Source organism: Ahaetulla prasina, chromosome 1, assembly GCF_028640845.1.
Source record: "Ahaetulla prasina isolate Xishuangbanna chromosome 1, ASM2864084v1, whole genome shotgun sequence".
Taxonomy (NCBI): Eukaryota; Metazoa; Chordata; class Lepidosauria; order Squamata; family Colubridae; genus Ahaetulla; species Ahaetulla prasina.
The window spans coordinates 213,246,084-213,273,050 of record NC_080539.1 but is presented as its reverse complement, the minus strand read 5'-3'; the positions used below and the strand labels follow the sequence as shown (position 1 = coordinate 213,273,050).

Sequence of the window (26,967 nt, the reverse complement as noted above, 5' to 3'; positions counted from 1 at the left end):
CTTGTATATATGGCATTTTAGTTAAGGATTGTCTCTATGCAAGCACTGTTATGAATTCATTCATCCCAATTCATTCTTTTGCTGCCTTTTCATCTAATAGCAGACCAGGGTAGACTCTATTTGTTCATATTGATCTTTAGATGGATTGTTTCCTTCCTGAGCAAAAATAATTCCTCTATGACAGAAAAATACACAAGCTCTTTCTTCATTCTTATCTTTTCATCACTCTCTTTTCTAATACAAATAGTAACATACTCTGCTGACACTACACAGTTCATCATTTGATGAAGTGGTGCTTCATTATGAAGAAGCTCTACCTGTTTTCAAGACCTGAGGAAAACAGCTTTATCCAAACCATCTCTCGCTTCCACCTTCAAGTGTGGGGAAATTTGGAAGCAGAATTTGTATCTCTCCATTTGCAGTCAGATAACCAAGAGATGTAAGAGAAAAAGAAAGTCGGATCTTATCTCCATCTACTGCTACAAGAACTCAGTGTGTGATGTGATGAAATCACACTATTTTTCAGCTCCTATCAATAATAGGCAATAGTTCAAAGAAAAAAATAGGAAACCCTGCAGGGTCATTGAAGCAGATCTAGTATTTGAGTAGCTGTCACCCACAAGGAGAATGTGACAGAAATAAAACAGGGCATCCTCCGTGCTTCCTATGATGCTTAATCTTGTCTTAATAATTTCTTGTTATTAATATTCTCACTAATGAAATAATCATAATCCTATTAGAATTTGTAATATACTCATAACGGTCATATATTCTGACAGTCTAAATGACAGAAAGCCAGAATATTTTTGCCTTCTGCTTTGAACAATGCAATGATCTCATCTAATTTCTAATCATTCTAAATGTCATAAGTTTTCTCTCAACTTTTAGGTGACAGCACTGTGGTTTTCTTAAGAGATGGAATAGCAATAAACGAAAATCCATTACAAATGACCGTGTAATGTATTATGGCAAGCTAAACTGAAGAACAAAGCTAATCAGTTTCCACAATATGATACTGAACATATACCTACAATATTTAAAGAGAACATAAAGGATCATTTTGAAGTGCTGAACCTCAAAGTGATTGTTAAAGATGAATGTGAAAAAAGTCTGCCAAAGACCAAGAAACAGAAAGGAGAAAAAAGCGCATGTCACAACAGTGGATATTACTAGGAAGAGAAGGAACCTCACACCAACACATATAAATATCTCAGAAAGGAACTTAAAAAAGAATTTCAGATTGTAGACATCTTTCAAAATTTGTCTCAAACTACTCTGTTCCCACTGTATCGGCACAAGCTGAAGAGATTTTTTTAAAAAATGTTGTTACCCTCTTGTAAGTAGCTCATGACTCTGCAAGATAACAAGCCACATTTGAGAAGAAACACAATGATAAAGGTCCAAAAGTGCCATTCTCTATATGGAAGACATTTTCCTGTGCTATTTTTTAAAATTTAGCTAAAGTCTTTATATAAAAAAGAAAAATAATGCAAAGTTATATTGCATAATCTCTTATAAAAATTTTGTACATCTCAATATACCGTATATACTCGAGTATAAGCCGAGTTTTTCAGCACGTTTTTTGTGCTGAAAAACGTCCCCTCGGCTTATACTCGGGTCTATACGGCTTATACTCGAGTTTTTTTTTTAAGCCCCTCGGCTTATACTCGAGTATATACGGCTTATACTCGAGTTTTTTTTTTTTTTTTTCACATTTTACCGGACGGCGCGGGGAAGCCCTGCCGGTGCAGTGAGAGGGCGGGGCGGGGGAGCCGCCAGCCTTCTCAGCTGAGGGAGGGAGGGTTTCCCCAACCGGTAGGTGCCTCATTTCCCACCCTCGGCTTATACTCGAGTCCCCAGTTTACCCCAGTTTTTGGGGTAAAATTGGGGACCTCGGCTTATACTCGGATCGGCTTATATTCGAGTATATACGGTAATTGATCTAACAAAGTTTTACAAACAAAATAATGTTAAGATCTTTTGCTTGATTTCTACAATACACAACAAGGGGATTCTTTTTTTTAACCGATGCAAATCTCTGAAGCTATAAAATAAATTGTTGGTATGTACATACATGCAAAACAACAATACCAAAATGTTTCACCATATTTGTGTTGAATGTTATTTCAACAAATAAAAATGACTTTTGAAGCTGTGATTAATTAAAAATCCAAAGATATATAAAACAAGTGGTTCAATATTTTGTATCATAAGATTCTCCTGAGTATTATTTGCCCTACAAAAATGAATACAAACTATAAATAATACAAATCACCTTGAATTATTAATTTGTTACATACACATCATTCCCAGCTGCACAATTTAGATAAGCAATTTTTTCACTTAACTGTAAATACTTAAGAAACAGAACTGTTCACATATTTTCTTTGGAAACTTGGTTGAAATTTAAGACAAAACTAAGAGAATTTTTCTCAGTCTCAGAACTTAAGGAGCACTTACTTTTTTAAAAATAATCTTACAAAGCTAGTCTATATACAACAGACGCAGTTTTTCTAGATGTTGGTCTAGTTACTAGACTCTAGTATCATATATCACTTAAAACAATGCTTTATGCTAGAGCCACAATTCATAATTTAAAACATGGCCTGAATTACCAAACACACTAGCAAATAATGACTGAAAGAATTCTATCTGGTTCATTGGTTATCAGAAGTACAATATCCTTATTCAACAACCATATAACATGGTTGTTATATGTATATATGTATACATGTATTTATGGGGCAGAGAGTGGTATTGACTATAAGGATTGGCACCAATCCTGAACTTGTTATTTCTTGTCTTGCATATTAGCTTGTTCCTTGTGCATGAAACTTTCTGGATTTCTAGTTATTTCATTTTCAGAAAATGTTGGTGTTTTTTTTAATGTCCTGTTTTCTGGCTTCATTATTTGTCTTTCATCTCATTTACCTTCTATCTTCTCCTAGTCAGCAAGTTTCCTTGCCAACTCCATTCTCTCATTATAGAGCAGGGGTCTCCAATCTTGGCAACTTTAAGACCTGTGGACTTCAACTCCCAGAACTCTGGGAGTTGAAGTCCACAAGTCTTAAAGTTGCCAAGGTTGGAGACCCCTGTTATAGAGTGTCACTGAGATCATGATCTTTGCAAACATTTGTTTTGCAGATATTTTTTATTGTAGTAGTCTGCACACATTTGGCACTTTCATCAATATTACAAATACGATTATTAGTCACTATAATGGAATGGTCAACTAGATAAAATTCCTATACCATATCAAACTTGGATGACCAACCTATAATCCACAGGCCACATTCCAATTCCCAATCTGCAGCCTCCCATCATGTTGCCCCAAATTATAGCAATACGTACAATTGTTCCCACCACAAATTATAGCATTTATCACTAGATAAAACGTTAAAATGGAGATACTACATCAACAAATTCACACATTGCATGTAACCACAGCTTTTGAATGTCATATTCATTTAAAAATACTGCAACCCTCAGGTCAAAGTTTTACAGTACTCCTCGTCAATGCTATAATTTGGTTGTTTGATTTCATTTGCTTGTTGCAGGGTATTTATTTTTTTATTACTGAACAAATGTATACTCACTTTTCTGCTTATATAAGCACTCTAATTGTCTTACAATCTCAATTCAGCCCCTATGGTTTGTAAACCACAATTTGTGCATTGTATTGAATGTGACTTACTCAACAAACCTTAGTAGCTAAGCATACCATGACCAACCAGGACTAAAGACAATATATGATCCCAGTAAAAGTGAAAGAGCGGAGAGAGAAAGTTAGGTTGCGTTTATTGAGGGAGGAATAATGCAGAGCCAAAAACATAAAACACAGGAAATTCTGACAAGAGTAATCATTTGATCACAAACATTTCAAAAACAACTGAAGAAACTGCATAGCAACCGAAGAAATTGAATCAGCAGTCAACCTTGAAAATATTAGAATTAATTTCTATCAGAGTCAAATGTATTTTTATTAAATTTTTTGCTAAAATTAGTGAAATATGTTACCTTAAATTTGTCAAGTTCTGTCTTTGAACACGTTGCATGGTAAGACAGCACCTGATCCAGAACAAATGGGGAGGGGGGAGAAACGGTCACAGGTGAGAACCTAAAAAGTTAAAATCATCTTAAGCCAATGATGTCAAACTCAAGGCCCACCCATGGGTGCTTAAATCTGGCCCATGGGGCCGGCCTGTAAATAGCAGAGGACCAGCCTGTGGTGCCTCTGGAAGCCAAAACACGGGGCACGGGGCAGCACCTGTGCAACCCATTTTGGCTGGCAGGGTGCTGCAGGAGGTTGTCCAGGCTGAAAACGAAGCATGGGGGTACTCCTCAGTACCCCCATGCTCCCTCCCATGCCCCATTTTGGTCGGCTGGGTGCTGCAGGAGGCAATCATCCACCACCCCGGCCCGCTGGCCCATGGAGGAGAACTACAATGCTGATCTGGCCCTTGAAGAATCCAGTTTGATACCCCTGTCTTAAGCCATCAATGAAGTGAATATTATAATGGTTTATTAGTATCTTTGCAATATGTATTATCCACGAAACTACTTACCCTGATGGACCCAATTTTAAAGAAAACTAGAATGCCCATGGTTCTGCTTCTAGAGTAATACACTTTCACTACAGCTACTCATACTATGCCTACTTCAGGTTTTAGGCCTCATTTGCAAGACAAATTAATAAATAACAGAATCATTTAAATTATTTTTGATCCTGGCAGTGGTATCAACCACCACTGCAGAGAGACATAATTGTCCGGGAAAAAGTACCCTGAAAACCTGAGGGGCTGCCAAGAGGCACCAAACATTTTGTTTTTTACAAGTCTTAAAAATGTTCCCTAATAGTCTGTTTTTAAAAGTTGAAGTAAATGATTGAGTGATGTATGGAAACTACTCATACCAAATTAAGAAATTAGCTAACAGTATAAAAGAGTATTTTAAAAAAAACCCTAAATCTGTCTTACTTTGAAGAAATAAAACTGTTGATAAATAATGAGCTATTGATTTAGACATTTTACATGGCACAATGTATAAACCTGGGTCTTTTTTTCTTCTGTTTCTTCAGTCGTTTTTCTTCTTCACTTGTTTAATAGAGAGGAAGTCAAAGTTCAGTATACGTAACTTTTTTGTTTTCTTTTGTTTCTGTTTTCAATATTAATTTTTTTCCAGTCTGCTCTTCCTTTTCATTTTCTGTATGCTATGTCCCTACCCAGCACAGCAATTCTGTACTTGTATGCAGTCATGGGATTCAAGTAATTTAACAACCGGTTCTCTGCCCTGATGATTTCTTCTAACAACCAGTTTGCCAAACTGCTCAGAAAGTTAACAACCGGTTCTCCCGAAGTGGTGCGAACTGGCTGAATCCCACCACTGCTTGTATGTATGTATCAGCATTGTTGCCTTCCTACTGATCTCTTTCCAATTATATATAGCATTCTTTGAATCAGTCTCATAAAAAGCTTTAAAAAAAAAAACTTATTTTTCAATAATACTTACATCAAGAGCCACAGACTGCTTTGCCCAGGACTTTTTCACTTGGTCGTACATTATAGTATTATTGATGCCCAAGCCACAAAATATAACAAAAGCCTAAAAAAAAAAAAAGATCTAGCTTTAATATAAGTGATTTCAAAATTTAATAATACTGAATGGAATAAAGAAAGCAATGTTCTGGTTACTAGGATGTGCATGATTTAAAAAAAAAAAAAATTGTGTGAGCTCAGAACAAAACAGTCTCATTGAAATGCTATTGTGTTCCAGTCCTAGGAAACATTGAAATCAATGAGGTTCTCCCTTTTCAGGACTGTACAAATACATATAGTGGCAGTTTATGCAGATATTGGCTTGTCAACTTGCATAAAGATTAGCCAAAAGTTAAAATTCCCCAAAGCATGAAAGAAATTTGAAATTTCCTATACAGTTTTCAGGGATTTTTGCCCAGGGGTCAGGGGGAGTGCTGACTTTTTCCCTATTTATTGTGAGTTTTCTTGCAGATAGTCAGCACCTAACATCACAATTCTTATTTTTCAGTTTCAATATGTGGTTTTATCTTTCCTGGCAGCCTTGCAATAGCTGGCTTACAAACATATGAATGAAGAAACAAATATGCTTCTCCATACTGTAATGAGAACAAGGAAGGAAGGAAGGAAGGAAGGAAGGAAGGAAGGAAGGAAGGAAGGAAGGAAGGAAGGAAGGAAGGAAGGAAGGAAGGAAGGAAGAAAGAAGGCAAGTACTGCTGTGCAGGGAAGAAATCTTACAAGGAAAATATAAAATTGCTTTTCTACACACTGAGGTTCTAAAACCTCAGCCGCTCAGAAAAAGAACAAGAATGAGTCATGCATGTATGCTTGATTGGGGGGGTAAAAAAACCCCTTTTTTACTTCAAATGCCAAAGGAACAAATACTGTACACCGCAACATCTTTTTATAGCAAAATACATCATAAACTGCATCAATATTGCACAGGAACATGAACAGAGTGCAAGCCCTCAGCAAAATTCAACACTGAGCTGAAACCAACCAGTACAGACTTTTTATATGAGCTGGGTGCCCTACAAGCTTATAAATTATGGTTGGTTGCATAGTCAGCCATATGTTTAGACTGGATTTGGTCTTTTTATCCACTTATTGAGTCCTTCCCAAGGACCTAAGATAGGCAGATATTGTTGAATAATGTTAAAGGCAGTGGTGAAATTCAGCTGGTTCTATCCGGCTCGGGTGAACCGGTAGCGCCAATGGCTGGAGGCTCTGCCCAGCCACCCAGATGTCATCACGCTCTGTGCATGCATGGAAGGAGGCTCTGTGCATGCGTGGAGGAGGCGTGTGCGTGTGTAGTGCTCATGCTCGCACTCACATTTGTGAACTGGTAGCAAAAGTAAGTGAATTTCACCCTTGGTTAAAGGTAACATCACAGGATGTAAGCATTTCTAAATCATTTGCCTTTCTTATTATGGTTTGTTGCACGATCAGCCAGCTGTTCAGACTGGATTTGGCATTTTGTATCTTATTATATACATGTGCAATATAAAATCATAGCTGTGAGTTTTTTAGCTGGTGTTGGCCTTCATAAGGATTTGGTCTTTCACAAGATCCCAGGTTGTTACAATACAGTATATTGGCATAGTATATGTGCATAACCAAGCAGTTTGGCCTATTATAATTGACAAGTAGGAATTTTGTCAATTTTAAATTAAAATAAATAAGTAAAAATTAAATGTGATTTATTTAATAGTTTAAATAATTTACATTTAATTACATTTAAATTTTAAAATGGGAACATCATCATCATCATCATCATCATCATCATCATCATATTATTATTATTATTATTATTATTATTATTATTATTATTATTATTATTATTATTATTATTATTATTTACACAAAATGTCAGTATACACAGCAAACGAGATAACTATGCTGGATTTCGTATCACAGATCTCTAGTCGAACACTTCCCAACCGTTTAGGACTGCATGATGTATCGGCGAATTATGAGAGCAGATCCCAGTAAGGTGGCCTTCTGCAGCTGACCAGTGGTGATCTTGTCAACGCCAATTGCTTTTAAGTGCTTGCCTAGGTCTTTAGGCACAGCTCCCAGTGTGCCAAGTACCACTGGAACCACCTGCACTGGTTTATGCCAGAGTATTATTATTATTATTATTGTTGTTGTTGTTGTTGGTCATATAGTCATTCAGATGTTTAGATTGGATTTGGCATATTTATCCACCTATCAAGTCCTTCCCAAGAACCTGTTTGTTTGTTTGATGGGGTTTAAGTCGTTGTCCCAGGATGTAAAACTCCCTTTTGCAATTGAATGACTGTGATTTTGTTAATGCTGATGGTATTCAAGTAGAGCTCCAGATGCTTAAGGATTGCACCCAAGAGACTTATTACTATTGGTACTATCTTGCTTTTCTTTTGCCATGCTTGTTTTACTCTTGTTTATAGCTATTTTGTGTATTTTGTGTATTTTGTGATTGTTCTCAAGTTCTTCCTCTTCTGTTCTGCTTTCTCCAGGTCCTATATTCAATTTTTTTAAAACAACAATTGATAAATCTGGGACATTATGTCACAGGTACTTGTCTGATTGAATTCTAAAGTCTCTGAGCACTTTAGTCTCTTCATTTTCCTTTATATGTTTTTCTACCCTATTGATTATGGATCTTTCAGAGAACTTTTAAAAACAAAGATGTACTACATTTTTACAGGTATCCCGAATTTAACAGAATCACAGAGTTGAAAGGGACCTTGGAGGTCTTCTAGTCCAACCCCCTGCTAAAGCAGGAAACCCTATACCATTTCAGACAAGTGGCTGTTCAATCTCTTCTTAAAAACCTCCAGTCGTGGAACATTCACAACTTCTAGAGGCAAGTTATTCCACTGGTTAATTGTTCTGTCAGGAAATTTCTCCTTCGTTCTAGGTTGCTTCTCTTCACGTTTAGTTTCCATCCATTGTTTCTTATCTTGTCTTTGGAGACTAGGTTGACACCCCCCCCCCCATTTCTTTGTGGCAGCCCCTCAAATATTGGAACACTGCTATCATGTCACTCCTGGTCCTTCCTTTCACTAGACTAAACATACCCAATGGACGTCACCCCATGCTCAACACTCAATTGGGTGGATAAATCAGCAATGCTGCAACACAAGATTGTGGACCAGGCTTGTTGATCAAGCTGAGGCACATGGATCTTGATTAAATCTATCTCTGCGTCTTGCTGCATTCTCAGATTGATGAAAAATGTTGGACTTTTCCCCCCCAGCTATGCAATGGGAAAGCAGTTATTTTCTGCAGAGAAACCAGGAATCACCCATATTCATTCACTTACTTACATTTCTACATCTCCAGCACATAAGACCATGCATAGTGCATACTATACCTGAATTTAAGAAGGCAATTGTATTAGTATTGTTTGCATTTACTCCTAGCTTCACTCTTTGGAGCATCTCTCACCTACAGCACTCAAACCCAGAATGGCTTCCTCAGTTCCCCCTGTGCCCCTAAGGGCTACTGCTTCACACCAAAGCTCAATCTCTCACATCATCCATGACAGGCTGTCTCCAACCTTGGTCCCTTTAAGACTTGTGGACTTCAACTCCCAGAGTCCCTCAGCCATTTGCTGGCTGAGGGACTATGGGAGTTGAAGTCCACAAGTCTTAAAGGGACCAAGATTGGAGACCCCTGATCCATGACAAATCCCTAGTGATGTACCGGCTCAGGCTGCAAAATTCAAAGTGAATTTTGAATTGCAGTAGGGGAAACAACATTCCAATTGGAAGAGGCAAAACAAAATTCTGGATCTTTCTTTCTTTCTTTCTTTCTTTATTTGTCACAACAGTATATATAAGCATAAACATGAAATAACTGTACGATATATAAGCATATATAGAAGCATAAGTATGTTATAACTATATTAATTGGATATAATGAAAGGGAACATTAGGACAGGAACGATAGGCACACTTGTGCTCTTATGCATGCCATCCACAGACCATCCAGAAGACTGCTTTAAAAAAAAGGCACATTTTATTCAGTAGTTGAAATAAACATTCGAAAGAGGCATGTTTTATTCTGAGCGTGATTCTTTTTCATATTGCTGGATCCTGTTAATCTGGGCCACTTTTTTTTGGAGCACTTGAGGAAAAAGTTGGACATGGTGGAAAAAAGGAGATGGATCAGGAATAACGAAAAGAGTAGAATTAAAAAAATATCTCTTCATCAAAAACTGTGAGTGATAAATCTTAAAATGTAGTTCTATAGTAAGCAATTTAATTTGAGGTTCTGTAAAGATTTATAAAGCAATATCACAAGGCACAGTATTTATATTATAAAGCAGATATAAGAAAAGCAAGACTATGTGCAATTGCAAATACTGATGAAATTATTACATTGTAAGTATTTCATATGCAAACATAATTTATTTTTAAACCAAAATGGAAGAGCAAAGTTTGGTGTGTTTTCAGAATAGCAGATTCAATCTTCCACTTTGATTTTACTGTTTAGTTGTCTGATTATCACTCATATGAATGCTGAAGCAGACTACAGCAGCACAGGTTCTAAAGGTATCTGCCACCACTAATATACAGGTGGTCCTCGATGTACAACAGTTCATTTAGTGACCGTTCAAAGTTACATCACTGAAGAAAGCGACTTTTTCACACTTACGGCTGTGGTAGCATCCCCATGGTCACATGATTTACATTCAGATGCTTGACAACTGATTCACATTTATGACTGTTGCAGTGTTCCGGAATCATGTGATCGCCTTTTGCGACCTTCTGACAAGCCAAGTCAATGGGGAAACCCAATTCACTTAACAACCATGTTACTAATTTAACTACTACTGTGATTCACTTAACAAATGTGGCAAGAAAAGTCGTAAAATGGGCTTAAGAAAGCATAAATTCTAGGTTCAATTGTGGTTGTAAGTTGAGGACTACCTGTACTGAAATCAGGTAACCCAATATGATTCTATTAATTCTTTCTACTTGCAACAAATGTTATAGGAAGGTGTCTCCTATAGAAATATATATACTGCACTGAACATTGTAATTAAGCTGCATCAATTTGACATGTCTTACCTCAAAGAGTCGCTGATCAGCATCATCAAAAGGTTTTCCATCAAGTCTATTCAGCACCTGAGCGACCCCTTTACAAAGAATTACCATACATAATTAATTTTATATTTTAAAGGAAACTGTGTATTTACAATGAGAAGCATATATATAAATAAATGGAGAAATGCCACAAAACAAGAACTCAAAATTCAAAAACCACAAAGCATTATTACTTGCATTATAAATGATAAATGCTATGATACCAATAGCATCTGATACTGGATTACTAATATAATCATCAAAGCTTGAATTCAGCTAAATGAAACTAAATAGTAGCTTTTCTCCTTCTTTGCTGGCTGAATTAGATTTAGCTCTGAGTGTCAGGCTTTGTGTCAACTTACTGTACAAATATTCTTTCTGTATCTCCTTTTTAACGTAATAAATTCCATGAGACAATAAATTATAATTAATTTGGAAGCACAACAATCTGTTGCTTGCCAGTCTTCTTTTCTTCCTAAACCTTCTTTCACTTGCTGGATCAGTACTTGAAACTTCGGAAATAGGCTTCTGTTTATTTTTTTTTTCCAAGCAGAGTTTTATTTATTTTAATTTGTTACTACCATTAACTACAGCCACCTATCTCCACAACCCCCATCTCAGACACAGCAACAACAGCCAAGCCTCCTACAACTGACCCCATTTCATTGGGTTCACAACCCCTAGTGATCACAGAAAAGGAAGTGCAGGACCTATTTCACAGACAAAAACCAGGAAAAGCGCCAGGCCCAGACAAGATAACTCCTTCTTGCTTAAAAGTCTGTGCTGACCAATTGGCCCCCATCTTCACCCATATTTTCAATAAATCACTAGAGATGTGCTATGTTCCTTCTTGCTTCAAACGCTCTACCATCATCCCAGTGCCGAAGAAGCCCACCATCAAGGAACTAAATGACTACAGACCAGTTGCTCTAACATCTGTAGTCATGAAAACCTTTGAAAGGCTAGTGCTTTCCTACCTGAAAACCATCATGAATCCGCTTTTAGACCCCTTGCAATTTGCATACCGAGCAAATAGATCAACAGATGATGCTGTTAATATGGCTCTGCACTACATCCTACAACATCTTGAGTCTCCAAAGACCTATGCAAGGGTCCTTTTGTAGACTTTAGTTCAGCATTCAATACCATCATTCCAGACATTCTTCTAACTAAGCTAAACCAGCTACAGGTACCGGAACAGACTTGTAAGTGGATCACAAGCTTCCTAACAAACAGGAAGCAGCAGGTGAAGCTAAGCAAGATCACATCAAATACCTGTACAATTAGCACAGGGGCCCCCCAAGGCTGTGTGCTCTCCCCACTTCTCTTCTCTCTGTATACCAATGACTGCATCTCCAATGATCCATTTGTTAAGCTACTGAAGTTCGCAGATGACACAACAGTGATTGGTCTCATTCGAGACAATGACGAATCCGCATATAGACGAGAGGTCGAACGACTAGCCTTGTGGTGCAACCAAAACAATCTGGAACTGAACACACTCAAAACCGTAGGAATGGTGGTAGACTTTAGGAAAAGCCCTTCCATACTTCCACCTCTCACAATTCTTGACAACACAGTATCAACAGTAGAAACCTCCAAATTTCTGGGTTCTATCATATCGCAAGATCTCAAATGGACAGCTAACATCAAAAACATCATTAAAAAAGGACAACAAAGAATGTTCTTTCTGCGCCAACTCAGTAAGCTCAAACTGCCCAAGGAGCTGCTGATCCAATTCTACAGAGGAATTATTGAGTCTGTCATTTGCACCTCTATAACTGTCTGGTTCGGTTCTGCAACCCAACAAGAAAAACACAGACTTCAGAGGATAATTAGAACTGCAGGAAAAATAATTGCTACCAACTTGCCTTCCATTGAGGACCTGTATACTGCACGAATCAAGAAGAGAGCCGTGAAAATATTTGCAGATCCCTCGCATCCTGGACATAAACTGTTTCAACTCCTACCCTCAAAACGACGCTATAGAGCACTGCACACCAGAACAACTAGACACAAGAACAGTTTTTTCCCGAAGGCCATCACTCTGCTAAACAAATAATTCCCTCAACACTGTCAGACTATTTACTGAATCTGCACTACTATTAATCGTTTCATAGTTCCCATCACCAATCTCTTTCCACTTATGACTGTATGACTATAACTTGTTGCTGGCAATCCTTATGATTTATATTGATATATTGATCATCAATTGTGTTGTAAATGTTGTACCTTGATGAACGTATCTTTTCTTTTATGTACACTGAGAGCATATGCACCAAGACAAATTCCTTGTGTGTCCAATCACACTTGGCCAATAAAAAATTCAATTCAATTCAATTCAATTCAATTCATAAATTAATTACTAAAACAGCCAACAGTAAAGTTTTGTTACAGTTCTATTGTTTGCGTTCATATCTTTTATACTATTTTATACAGACATGGACAATTTCAATATAAATTTAATTTGCAAATCTACTAATTTGCAAGTTACTTATTATTACAGTATTACTGCAGTAATTAATTGATAGTGAACTATATCATACCAACACATTAACACATTTTAAAAAGTATTTTTAGTATTTTACCAATTATTTGGTGACTGTTATTCCATATAGGTACACAGAGTACAGATCTTATGTGAAAGCCAGACATCTGATCAACCTAGATTAAAAAAAAAACAACCTTCATCAACTACCATAACGTATGGTTTAGTCTTATCCAAAAGGTATCCAGGTAGTCCTTGATTTAGGACCACAATTAGGACTGCAACATCCATCACTAAGTGAATTGGTTATTAGTAGAGTTGCAGATGATTTACAACCTTTTTTCTGCAGTCATTAAGCGAGTCATGGACTCATTAAGCAAATCCAGTTTCCCCCATTGACTTTGCATGTTGGAAGCTACCTGGGAAGGTCACAAATGATGATCGTGTGACCCTGGGACATGACATCATCCTAAATACACGCTGGTTGTCAAATGCCGAATTTTGATCATGTTACAACGAGGTGCTGCGACAGTTGTAAGTGTGAGGATCAGTTGTAAATCATTTTTTTCAGCACCGTCATAACTTTGAATAGTTGCTAAATAAATGGTCGTAAATTGAGGACTCACCTATATCATCATTCCCTTGAATATTTGGAGGAAAAAAGGTGCTAATTTGAAATGAATAACACAGGTACATGAACACTAGGCAAAATGATATGTATCAATGCATCTTTATTGAATACATCTCAGTTGTACTGAAAAGCTTTTCTTCCTAAACTTCAGTGATCCTTTTTTAATCTGTTTTGTATTTTAATAGTCTTTGCTACTTTTCATCATTTTAAGCAATAATTTATGGTATATGGAGTTCAACATGTGATTTTTGCTGTGCTGTAAATGAAGTAGTTGCTGGACCCGTTACTAATAGATATTATAAATAAGTTTCCAAAATGGTAAAGACGTTTCAGAAATAAAATAGATAATAATTTTACTTGCAATTCAAGCAGTGCAGGAAAGGAACAGAAACAAAATCTGATGGCAAATCCCAGTTCTTAGCTTTCTTGTATTTTAATGAGATGTTATTTTAATAATAAAGATATTTTGTCTTCAATAATCATTTTTCTCAAAAATTGACTTTCGAGTTTAAATATTAAATAGCAAGACAATCCCATCAAGAATTATTGCTTCTTCTGCCTCATAAAAACAATATTCCTTCTCTAAATAAATTGACAGCATTTTTATTAATGCACTCTTTAAGGAAATGTAAAACAAAAATTAATCAGCTGCATTACATATTAATCAAAAGAGCATATGTGAAATTGTAACTCTACATTCAGCAAGAATATTATATGCTTTATTTCAGCATGCCTTTTGGCAGGAAATATTGCCTAGGCATTAATGACACTTTCTCAATGACTGAATTAATTACCTCCAGTAGTTTTCTCTGTAAAATGGTTCTGAGCATTTATATTTCAAATATAATAAAAAATATATTATGAAGGCTTTTAGAAACATTTCTTGACAGACTTCCTATAAACAGAAGACTTTTTAAAAATGTCACTTTTGCTCTTTTAGCTTTGTATGGATTGAACTGCTGTAAATTCTCACCTAATTCTGCACCAGGCTCCCACCCACAAAAACACTCAAACTAAACTATTTTAGGGCTCTTTGAATAAAGTAAAGGAATTAAGAATGCCATAATTATAGGAAATCTTGGTACTTGTGGCATCTACTGTCAATTGTGATCTGATATTTCCAGAAAGTACTGAAGGCTAAGAAACTGTATAATGGAGCAAAAACTTTAACAGACTAATTTGAATTAACCAGGCAATTATTTTGATACAAAGATCCAATGCTGATTCTAAAAATGACTAAATCAAATGGAGAAAAGATGTATTCAGAAGGCAAATCTCCAAAAGTATTGTGGATGGGTGGGAGGCCAAAGGGTCAATCATGACCGTGTAATTGAAGCCCCATCCCATGTAATATGTGTGGAAGTTCAAAACATGTGCAGAAGGCTTCAAACATGTGGTCATAGGCACCATCTTGACTTTTTTTAAAAAAAACACACACCATGAGGATGTTTCTATAAATCTAATTTCTTCCAGGTCTATGATCAGATCATAAAAGGTACATTCAGCTATCATTACATTTGATAAATATGATTAGCTATTAAAAAGCTCCCCAAAATTTTGACTATCAAAAGAACACAGAATGGGATACTTATATAAGTCAAAAATGTCTTACTTCTGCATCAGAGCGAGGATCTTGATATGCATCACTGTTGTTCACTGGTAGGCCAGTGGAAGCTACAAGTTCAGCAATGCTATTATTTACCAGCCAGTCTGAATAAGATGCTGATGGCTTCTCCAAATTGTCTCTGAAACTATTAAAAAAAGCAAGGGAAGAAAGAATGTAGTCACTATTGGTTCAAGATCCACTTAAATATATGGAAACCATCATCTTGTTTCAGAGTAACCTTTAAAATTTCAGAGCAGCTTAATTGCATTTAGATAATTAAAAAAATGGGCAGATTTATTTGCCCTCGATATTTATATCTGTACACAACTGGGGGAAATTGTTAGAGTGACATAAAAAAATGATTTGCATTTTCCTTTAGTTACACGTTTTACTCTATTTTGTAGCACATTGTCTTATCTTTATTCTATATGGCCTTTTGGCTAATCAATAAATAATAATAATTACAACAACCTAGGTCTTGGAAAGAACTCATTGCATATAAGGGCCAACACCAGCTAAAGAACCAGCAGCTATGACTTCACATTATTGTGAACAAATAATAACAACTATGGGATTTCCAAATACAGGAATGAAGGCAAATAGATGTGTCCCAGAATAATGTTGCAGGATCCAATCTAGGTTGGTCATCGGGACCAGAGGTTTAGTCTTCCGAACTTTTGGACTCATGCTGAAGACCATCCTTAGGGAACTTGTCTCTAGCAGACTGTGTGCTTGGGCTATTCTGTGTGGTATTTATATGGTGCCTGTTGTGTGTGGCTTTTTAGATTTGGATTGGTGTGTTGATGCTGACTTATTAAGTCATTGGCTGTTGTTTCCTGGAGCTGTCAAGCCCTCGCCTCCCAAGTGCTTGATAAGCTGGTGGTAAATCAGCACTCCTGTTGACTGAGGAGGGATCCATTTCCCAAGCTTCAGTCACGCCCCTTGGCTGTTTTTGTGCCTGTTCATCCAACAATCTTTGTAGCTGCAAAATTGAATGTATGTCCTTGGTCACTGCAATGTGAGAGAGCAGATACAATATTCTGCCTCTATAACTCATTCCCTCGAATCAGTCATTCCCCCGAATCATTCCCTCGAATCAGTCAAGCAAGCTTGAAGTAAAATTCTTAAATGTTGGTTATGGTTTAAGATTTATTTCATTTCTCTTTTGCTTCTATTGCTCTTAAAAGCATAGTTTTCTAGAGTCCACAGGCATCTGTTTTCTGCCTGTCACTTATTCCATCTTGCAGCTCATATTTCTTCCAGACAAGGCTAGAAATAAACCTTTGAATGATTTACATGAAACATTTGTATTTGGTAAACATATCTCCCCAGCAATGTTGATTAGTCACCATCAAGGGAAGAAACTGTCTATTCCAAAAGCAATCTGTCCTTTGGCGGGTAGGGGAAGGCATTTACAATTTGTTTTTGCTTCACTTTAATCCTTTATTTCTATTTTTTGCTATTATTTACATTGGCTAAATATAATGTCATCGGTGGTGTCCTCAGTCCCGACTCAACTATGTTGTATCCTGATAATTTGATTTCTTGGAACCAGCTAATAAAGGTTTACTTTGTCTTATCTCCCTCTTGATTTCTTTTAATTGTTTTCTGTCTTGGTATCATCTTTTTATTTATCTCATTGAAAAACAGTACTGATTTTGTAGTTCTGCAGAGGCAAAGAATGTTGTTGGAACACACATGCATTTATTCTAATGTTAGTTTACTTTTCTTTTCTTTCCTATTCTCATATTGTTTATTTGTTATTTTATTACAAAATATTAACACAGAACTGATTGACGAAGGGTCTTTTTTTCTCTTTCCCTCTGGTAAAACTAATATTCTTTTTATAATCCTTCATTTTTATTTAAACCAATTGTAGCTCTAGAACTTACTAATAAAAGGAATTTGTCCATATTTATCATGCTGCAGTAATGAGATTTGTGAAGATTGTACACTTTTACAATAGTTCAGCGTATGTTGAGTTGAAAGGTAGGATGGCAGAGAGGTATAACATTTAAAGGCCAGGATCTACTCTTCGGGCCTTGTTTAATAATGAAATTCATGGAAGTCAATCATACAGTTGTATTTCACAGTGGTAAGATTTGACTGGCAGACCAGAAGGAGCAAATCCAACTATAAACTGAGAATCTATGAAACCCAGGCCAATTCCCAGTCAGACTTGCTGGATCTGAGATGCTTTCTTTATTTGAATTTGGCTTTTCCTTTAAATACCCCATCGATAAATTCAAGATCATAAACTAAACTGTATCCTTTGGTTTTCAAATAAAGAACGCAGAAATCCATACTTGAATAAAATATTACTGAAGGCAAAAACTAGTCTCAAAAATAACATAAAAGATGCATCTACAGTTTTCTCTAGGCACCTCTTCTCTCTATCCTGAAATCTTCCTTCGTTCCCTCACAATCTCTAAATAGAGGAAAGAATAACTAAGAACAAAATATATTATGTTCCGTTGTTCCATTTTATAGACCCTGTAAAAAAGGATTCCAAATCTGTTTCCCCCCCAACAATTTTATGTTCATGATTGATTGTTCTACATAACACACTCAAGGATTACTGCATATTACTATAAAAATGCAGAAATGACATGAATGTCAAATGTTTCCTATGCAAACTACACAAGAAAAATTACAATAACCAAATTCAAAAGACATCAGAATCCCTAATTAGCTAGAATCTCTGTTGGGAAGAAAAAACTAAGGAAAACAGATAGACACATGGAAAAAGGGTGATTAGCAGAAACATTACATGGTCAAGGCAAATTTTTCAGGTTCAACACTATTTTGCAGACAAGAAAATGTTTTTTATGTTACAGAAAATACCAGCCCATGGTTCTCTGTTTGTGTTCCAAGAACAGCATCTATGTCAAATTTATTTCTGGACTTTTATTTCTACATAGAAGTTAGAACCAAATGTACATGCTAAAAGTTCCTGGGAATTATATAAGTCAAGCTTCATATTACAACAATATAAAAATTCCCAAGTTTCAATGAACCTCTAGATCTGCACCTTTTATTTTATGCTAAACATAACTTTATTTCTTCCCATGTAATATGTTGTGCATGAGATACAGACACCTTATATAATAACATGGCCAAATAAGTATTAAAAGTATTTTAAATATTAAAAACTTGGCTTTTTTAAAAAAAGAGGTTATTTAATTAGTACCCATCTTGTCATTAAGGTACTCTGCTATTTAAGCTGCAGCTGTGGGATGGCAGGAGAGAAGAAACAGCCCAAAGTTTAAAACTATCATGAGAATGTTTGCACAGCTAAATAATGTTCACTGCTACAATGAAATAGAAATAACCCAAAAGTGCACAAAGTTGGCTGGAAGGAAGAAGATTGTATAACTCTTCAATAATCACATCAATAAACTTATCAATATGGTGAAAGTATCTTCAATTTGTTGAAGCTAAGTAACGTGGATGGAGTTAATAAACTGGATGAAGTCTGTATGGAATGCCCTTGGTAGAAGGAGACTTAAATCTTTTAGTCTGCTAATTATGCTAAAATAACATTCCATGTAATCATGTCACAGTTTTGCAACTGTTTCCCACATAACAGAAATGCAACCAATTATACCATCTGAGGAAGAATATATTTTCTCTTCTACAACATATCGAGTTTAAGGGCATAAAAGTATATAATACCTTTACAACAGTAGAACAAAAGTGAAGGAAAATATGACAGCTGGGTGTAACAAATGAAAAATTGTGCAAATAATTAATTAAATAAAAGGACCTCTTATTTGGATTTCTAGAATGAAGGTGAACTTGAAAGAGCTTTTCACAGACAGAATTTTGTCCTATAATCTAGGTTTATTCCTAAAAAGAAGATTAATTATAAAAGAATAAAATCTAACCTATTTTCTGTATCAGCAACGCACTTTGGAGACATCAGTTCAAAGGACTTGGTAAATTTTACCTCCTGTCAAGGTAAAACATGTGTAAATGTCATACATTGCAAATTTATTATACAACATTAAAAAAATTCATAATCACATTATAAAAATATGTGCCCTATTTATACTCAAAGCATAAAGCACATTCTTTTAATCCTATCTACATAATAAAGAATTAACTGAATCCTTGTGAATTTCATATACTGTGAAATTATTACTAATCTGGCCTAGAAAACAGGAGACCGTGAATCTAGTCCTGCCTTTGGCAAGAAAGCCAGGTTGGTGACTTTAAGTCAGTCGCTCTGTCTCAACCCAACCCTCCTCATGAGTATTATATATATATCTGCCATCTTAAGTTACTTATAAAGTAATAAAGGCGAGATAAAAATTTAATGATATGAATAGAGTAGAATAGAATAGAATTGAATAGAATATCCGGGCCTCTGGTGGCTCAACAGACTAATGCAGACTGTTATTAACACAGCTGCTTGCAACTACTGCAGGTTCAAGTCCCACCAGGCCCAAGGTTGACTCAGCCTTCCATCCTTTATAAGGTAGGTAAAATGAGGACCCAGATTGTTGGGGGCAATAAAAAGTTGACTTTGTATATAATATACAAATGGATGAAGACTATTGCTTAACACAATGTAAGCCGCCCTGAGTCTTCGGAGAAAGGCGGGATATAAATTAAAAAAAAATAGAATAGAATAGAATAGAACAGAAATAGGAATAGGAATAGAATAATTATTCCAAAGTATGATTTCAAGATCACCAAGTTGTTTTAAGTATTGTTTTTGTTACTTGAGGACCTCCAATATAAACTATAGTTTATAGTTTGGAATACTGAGTGAACATTTAGGGCTACATGGGGCTGCCTTGAAAACCATGCAGAAGTTTTAAACAGCTAAGGAAGCACAGTTATGGGCATGTCTCAATATGTCTATGTGACACCCTTGCTTTGCAAGCTGCATTGGTGGCCAGTTTACTTCTGGGTGCAATCCAAGTGCTGGTTATGACCTATAAAGCCTTACACTGCATAGGGCCTATTTATTAGAGGGACACCTATGGCCCATGGTATCTGCATGGCCAATTTGAACTGACAATGTTAGTGCATTTCAGGTTCTTTCAATTAAACATGTACATTGAACTATGATTACACTGATCATATTTGCTGGAAAAAATAAAGGACAAACCTGAAAAAGGGGCAAATTTGAAAGAGGTTCATGAAAACCTCTTTTTATGATAAAAACAAAATTATTTATAACAAAGGAAACTCAAGAGCAAAACAAAAATAATCTAAAGGGCAGCTTCCTGAAATAAAAGGACCTCTTATTTGGATTTCTAGAATGAAGGTGAACTTGAAAGAGCTTTTCACAGACAGAATTTTGTCCTATAATCTAGGTTTATTCCTAAAAAGAAGATTAATTATAAAAGAATAAAATCTAACCTATTTTCTGTATCAGCAACGCACTTTGGAGACATCAGTTCAAAGGACTTGGTAAATTTTACCTCCTGTCAAGGTAAAACATGTGTAAATGTCATACATTGCAAATTTATTATACAACATTAAAAAAATTCATAATCACATTATAAAAATATGTGCCCTATTTATACTCAAAGCATAAAGCACATTCTTTTAATCCTATCTACATAATAAAGAATTAACTGAATCCTTGTGAATTTCATATACTGTGAAATTATTACTAATCTGGCCTAGAAAACAGGAGACCGTGAATCTAGTCCTGCCTTTGGCAAGAAAGCCAGGTTGGTGACTTTAAGTCAGTCGCTCTCTGTCTCAACCCAACCCTCCTCATGAGTATTATATATATATCTGCCATCTTAAGTTACTTATAAAGTAATAAAGGCGAGATAAAAATTTAATGATATGAATAGAGTAGAATAGAATAGAATTGAATAGAATATCCGGGCCTCTGGTGGCTCAACAGACTAATGCAGACTGTTATTAACACAGCTGCTTGCAACTACTGCAGGTTCAAGTCCCACCAGGCCCAAGGTTGACTCAGCCTTCCATCCTTTATAAGGTAGGTAAAATGAGGACCCAGATTGTTGGGGGCAATAAAAAGTTGACTTTGTATATAATATACAAATGGATGAAGACTATTGCTTAACACAATGTAAGCCGCCCTGAGTCTTCGGAGAAAGGCGGGATATAAATTAAAAAAAAATAGAATAGAATAGAATAGAACAGAAATAGGAATAGGAATAGAATAATTATTCCAAAGTATGATTTCAAGATCACCAAGTTGTTTTAAGTATTGTTTTTGTTACTTGAGGACCTCCAATATAAACTATAGTTTATAGTTTGGAATACTGAGTGAACATTTAGGGCTACATGGGGCTGCCTTGAAAACCATGCAGAAGTTTTAAACAGCTAAGGAAGCACAGTTATGGGCATGTCTCAATATGTCTATGTGACACCCTTGCTTTGCAAGCTGCATTGGTGGCCAGTTTACTTCTGGGTGCAATCCAAGTGCTGGTTATGACCTATAAAGCCTTACACTGCATAGGGCCTATTTATTAGAGGGACACCTATGGCCCATGGTATCTGCATGGCCAATTTGAACTGACAATGTTAGTGCATTTCAGGTTCTTTCAATTAAACATGTACATTGAACTATGATTACACTGATCATATTTGCTGGAAAAAATAAAGGACAAACCTGAAAAAGGGGCAAATTTGAAAGAGGTTCATGAAAACCTCTTTTTATGATAAAAACAAAATTATTTATAACAAAGGAAACTCAAGAGCAAAACAAAAATAATCTAAAGGGCAGCTTCCTGAAATAAAGGAGTATCCCTTATAATTCAGAGTGTATGGTCATTCTAAATATGATCCTTTCCTAAAGCTCAGTAAAACAAAGGTTGTCCATTAATTTCAGTGGATTATATATTCAAAGGTCAAGGATCTAATGGGTTGAATAATAAGCTACAATGCCTTCAAAAATATTTTTAAAAACATAGGCTTCAACAAATATACCACCATGTGAATGATCAGAAGCTAATTTTTTTCTCTAGTTTAACACTGCAGAAGGGCTGCAAATGTCCAGTCATTCCTCTGTTGAACTTAGCATCTTCCCAGTTTTAAAGGTGAGCGGAGGGAACAAAAATGATTGCTTGGTGGGTTAAGTGAAACCACCCCCAAAACCTAGACTGTATAATAGAAAATGAGCAACGCTTCATTCCATTTCTACTTCTGATGAATTTGTTTGTTTGTTTGTTTATATTTCATATTTCTTAATACCAATAGCACTTAGACTTATGTACCGCTTCCCAGTGCTTTACAGCCTTCTCTAAACGATTTACAGAGTCAGCATATTGCCCCCAACAATCTGAGTCCTCATTTTACTGACTTCGGAAGGATGGAAGGCTGAGTCAACCTTGTGCCTGGTGAGATTCTAACTGCCAAACTGCAGTCAGCCGGCAGTCAGCAAAAGTAGCCTACAGTACTGCATTCTAACCACTGCGCCACCGTGGCTCTTAATAATCCATCTCCCTTTTTCCTCTGAAATGGGAATGTTCCCGCATAAAGAACAGTTGAGCGCAAAAATCTACACTCCCATTCCACTCAGGCTTTTCTCTCAGCAAAACCAGATATTTTGAGTATCCAATTGTTCATGATTGTTCCACCTTACTAGCTATTTGTTTCAGCTTAGTCAACCAAAAACGTAGTACCATTCAAATTTTAAACAAATTTTAAGTACATGCTGAATAAATAAATACAAACATCACGACGCTTACATAAAATACACTTTTCAAAATATGAAATATCTACTTACTGGTGATTCAATGTCGTCAAGAAGCAATACCAAGCAACGCTCACACTTGAGTAGATTCTGGGCTCGATGCATAATTTTTTTCACAATTTTCTCCAAGTCTGTCTGTTCTTCAAAGAGATCATTAACCACCTCCAGCAAGGCCTTCATACATGGGATGGAAATCGATCACAATTGGTTTCCAAAAGTAATGAATACATGATTGTGTAATATTTCAAAAAAGAGCTGTAAAAAGAACCAGTTACTAACACTCTGGGATACTGGTTACTTGTAAATTAAACTTAGATGCACAGTCATTCCATAGGTACCAGGACATGTACATATGGAATGCTCTCAATTTAGTTTCCCTGTAAGAGACTTGAATATATTTCAACTATTTTTAAAATTATTTCTGACTAGGAAATGTCCTAGGGAATATTAGCTTTCTGTAACAACTACCAAGATATTTTGACATATCATAATGACCCCCAGAAAATAATAATAAAAACAATCATCTAGTCACATGCTAAGAATAATCAAGCAAGTTTGATATAAACCTGTGTGACCTTGTGCTGAATATGAGATCATTATTTTTTCTTTCATGGCAATTTGAAAGTAGAGGTACAAAGCGTTAATTAATCTCACAGCTACTTTGCTTCAGATTGTAGTAGCTAATGTATGTGTTTCACAAGGCAAATTATAACATAACAGATTAATTCTCAGTGGCAATCTACCAAATTTTTGAGATAAACTAGATATTAAGTGATCTTGAAAAGTATTAGTAAAGTACGAGGAAAAAAGCCCAGAATAGCTTTTCTGAATGTTTCAAAGTAATTATGTGGAAAAGAAAAAAGAATCTTTTCTCATACAGAATTATAGCCTTGATAATTATGGTAGTGAAGCTGAATAGATTTCAGGCAAACCAATACCATGCATTTTACATGGGATTTATTTCAGTTAAGAGTGCTGTAGAAAACAAGGAGTATGCAAACATGACACAACACCCAGTATGAATACAGAACAGTGTACTGATGCCGAATTCTGCTCTTATTCATACTGCATTAATTATGGCAGAAGTGGGCAATCACCACCTGAAGAATAGCAGAGATTTTTTACAGAAAGATGTTAAAAGTACTAGGAGTGGCAGAGGAAAATTTTCTAGACCTGTTTTATTCTCCTTTGGGGGTACTTTCAAGGATAGGATTGGGCCCAGAACTGCAGACTACAATATGAAAGGGAAAATTGATGAATTAATACAAATGCAGGCCACTGGACAGATGGATCGACTTTTAGGATTCATGCTCTGCACTTAATACATTTGGAGGGACTGAGGACTGCAAAGAGGACAGGCAAGGGAAATTTCTGGATGCTCCTTCTTTAAAAATTGTGATTTCATTAGTATAGGAGATATACAATTTTCAAAATGGTATCTCCAAGGAAAATGAAAGTCTACCCTTCCTCATGTCTTCCTAGTGCGTAGAAAAATGTCAACATAGGGATAACTATCTGCCATGTTCATTTAGTTATCATTCATTTTATGATCACACAGGACAACTTTTATATTGAAAAAGAAATAAATTAAACTCAGGATATTAGGAGCATAAACTTTTAGCAAACAAGATATTTAAAAAGTGCATTTTAATGCCTAGTAGATTTATTATCACATAAGCTCTTGTGTTTTAAAGTTTACTACTTAAACAGGCAAAATGTTATTCTCAGCAGTCAGTTAAGGTTCAGTGGACTCTACTTCACAAAAATATATGTTAGCCGATATATCAACATAACTGTTACTTTAAAAGCTGTTTCCACAGAATACGACCTAGCTCTCTTATTTCTCTAGGGCAGTGTTTCTTAGAATGTGGTACTAGGACCCCGGGGTGGGAGGAGGGGGGGGTGTCCACCAACTCCCTCCAAGCAAAATAAAATCAAAATCAATTATTTGCTATCCGATGTTAATAAATTAATACCATCTTAAAATCCCACCAAACAATCATGAGATATTTAATACGGTAAAAGTGTAACCCATCCAAACAAGAGCTTTCTGGGGTCGTCCATAATTTGTAAAAGTTGGAAAGGCCCTAAGAAAAAACAAAACATTGCTCCAAGAAAAGGGTAATTCAAGATTTATATATTTAATTAATTAATTAATTTATACGCTACCCAATTCCCAGATTTGAGCATGGAGAAAGTGATAGGAAAAAAAAAACACATGTAAAGATTCCTTACTGCACTGGGAAAATGTAAACCCATGTGTAACAGGTACTTCTGAACTACATCTCCAAGTAGTTCCTAGAGCTCAGCAGTATCTAGAATGCCGGAAGTTACACTATGTTCCCCCCCCCCCCCGAGTATATAGAGACTTGTTATGGATATTCATTTCTAAAAAGCCTTATTTAGAATCATCTTTAGAGCCTTTTAAAGAATGGTACTTGGGTTAATATTAAAATTTCTAGGATAGATTTACATTGAAAAATATACAAGGCCAAGTTCACCCCAATTCATAATATGTTCATATGGTACTATAGCAATTAGTCTTATTATTTGGACTGGATATGGTGGAGGAAGTAAGTGATAACTTCAGAAGGGATACTAATTACCAATGTTTGCTTTGAATAACAGTAATAATTTGAGTGAGGAAGTCTCCCCAAAATGGGGGTAAAAATAATTTGTATTTCTTTTCATGAAAGCTGCATAAATAAGGACTAATAATCAAGGCTTTCTTCTTTCAGAATCTCCTGCATTGTGGTATCCTTGCACAAATTAATCACAGAGATCCAAGTTTGGCAAACTGAAAGAAATGTGCAGAAGAAAAATGCTACCTCTCTTTTAAATCTAGGGATGATTTTTTTTGTGCTATTTATTTATTTTTTATGTTCCCACATTATTGGAATCGTCGTATGAATTATTTTCACAAACTAATGAAAGCTCAAGTTATGTTAGTATTCCAAAAGGAAATCAGCCTTCCAGGATATAGGTATTGAGCTCCTAAAGCAAACAGAAAAAATAAGAATTGGGTTTGTACAGCACCAGTCCTAAAGAGAGGGCATATATTAGCGCAGTTGGGGTAATGCGTCTAACATTAATATTGTGAATTTTTTTCCCTTTAATTTTTTATTTTTGGGAAACTAAAAAAAGAAACGAATAGCAGTAGAGAAAAAATGAAAAATTAAACAAAATGAACATGACTATGACTGAATCCACATAAATTTCATGAATGAGGCATAGCACAGCCAATGAATGAGGAAAATTGCTTTAGAAGGCTTCCCCCCGCCCCTTATTCTCCTTGCTTCCCACTGTGCTCCCCAATATCATCCATCTGGTAAAGAGACAAGGGAAATCAAGGAAACTGAAATGTCAAAAAAATAAGACCAGAATTTTTTTATTTGCTAGTCAATTTTGTAAGAGCAGGGGAGACATCTCTGAACAGAGTATGTACTATATTCTCTTAGATTATGCACTGTAAAATCTTGAAAAAATGTTATTGTTTGTTATTTAGTTTAAAAGTGTTGGCACAGTAGAAGTAGAAATGAATTTCTGTAAATACTAGCAATTAAAATATAAGGAAGATAAAACATTTGGGTGTAAGGAGAAGAATGAGAAAATAGGAAACCACATTCTATAGACTTCTTCATATGTATAAACAAGCAAATTCCACAATTCAGTATAGCTTATTCCCAGGGAAATGTGTACAAAGATGCTAACTCATTACTGATGCAGCCAGATCTATTTTCAGGATCATGCGGCTGTAGCAGAAATCTCTCTGCTGCAACCACACAGTCTTGAAAAATAATGCGGCTGCTTTAATAAGCTGAACAGAGTGCTTGTGCTCCTGTATGTTTCAAAGCAAGTTTTTCCCAACTGAATTTAAAGAACCGCAAAAACCGCTTCACTGGATAAAAATACATATGGCAATATTAAAATATAAATACAAATTAGG

The 26,967-nt window shown here is 35.8% G+C and overlaps 1 protein-coding gene across 1 annotated transcript in view; it reads right to left on the bottom strand.

Moving 5' to 3' along the window:
• Window positions 1–26,967, bottom strand: part of PDE11A (phosphodiesterase 11A) — a 172,310-nt gene that overhangs the window by 66,579 nt on the left and 78,764 nt on the right. Inside the window, exons 4-10 of the mRNA XM_058189722.1 lie at window positions 23,055–23,195; window positions 19,219–19,283; window positions 15,338–15,476; window positions 13,195–13,270; window positions 10,592–10,659; window positions 5,509–5,601; window positions 4,018–4,068 (exon numbers count right to left, since the gene is read on the bottom strand). Of these exons, the coding sequence (XP_058045705.1) occupies window positions 4,018–4,068; window positions 5,509–5,601; window positions 10,592–10,659; window positions 13,195–13,270; window positions 15,338–15,476; window positions 19,219–19,283; window positions 23,055–23,195 (633 nt within the window). The remainder of the gene's footprint in view (window positions 1–4,017; window positions 4,069–5,508; window positions 5,602–10,591; window positions 10,660–13,194; window positions 13,271–15,337; window positions 15,477–19,218; window positions 19,284–23,054; window positions 23,196–26,967) is intronic.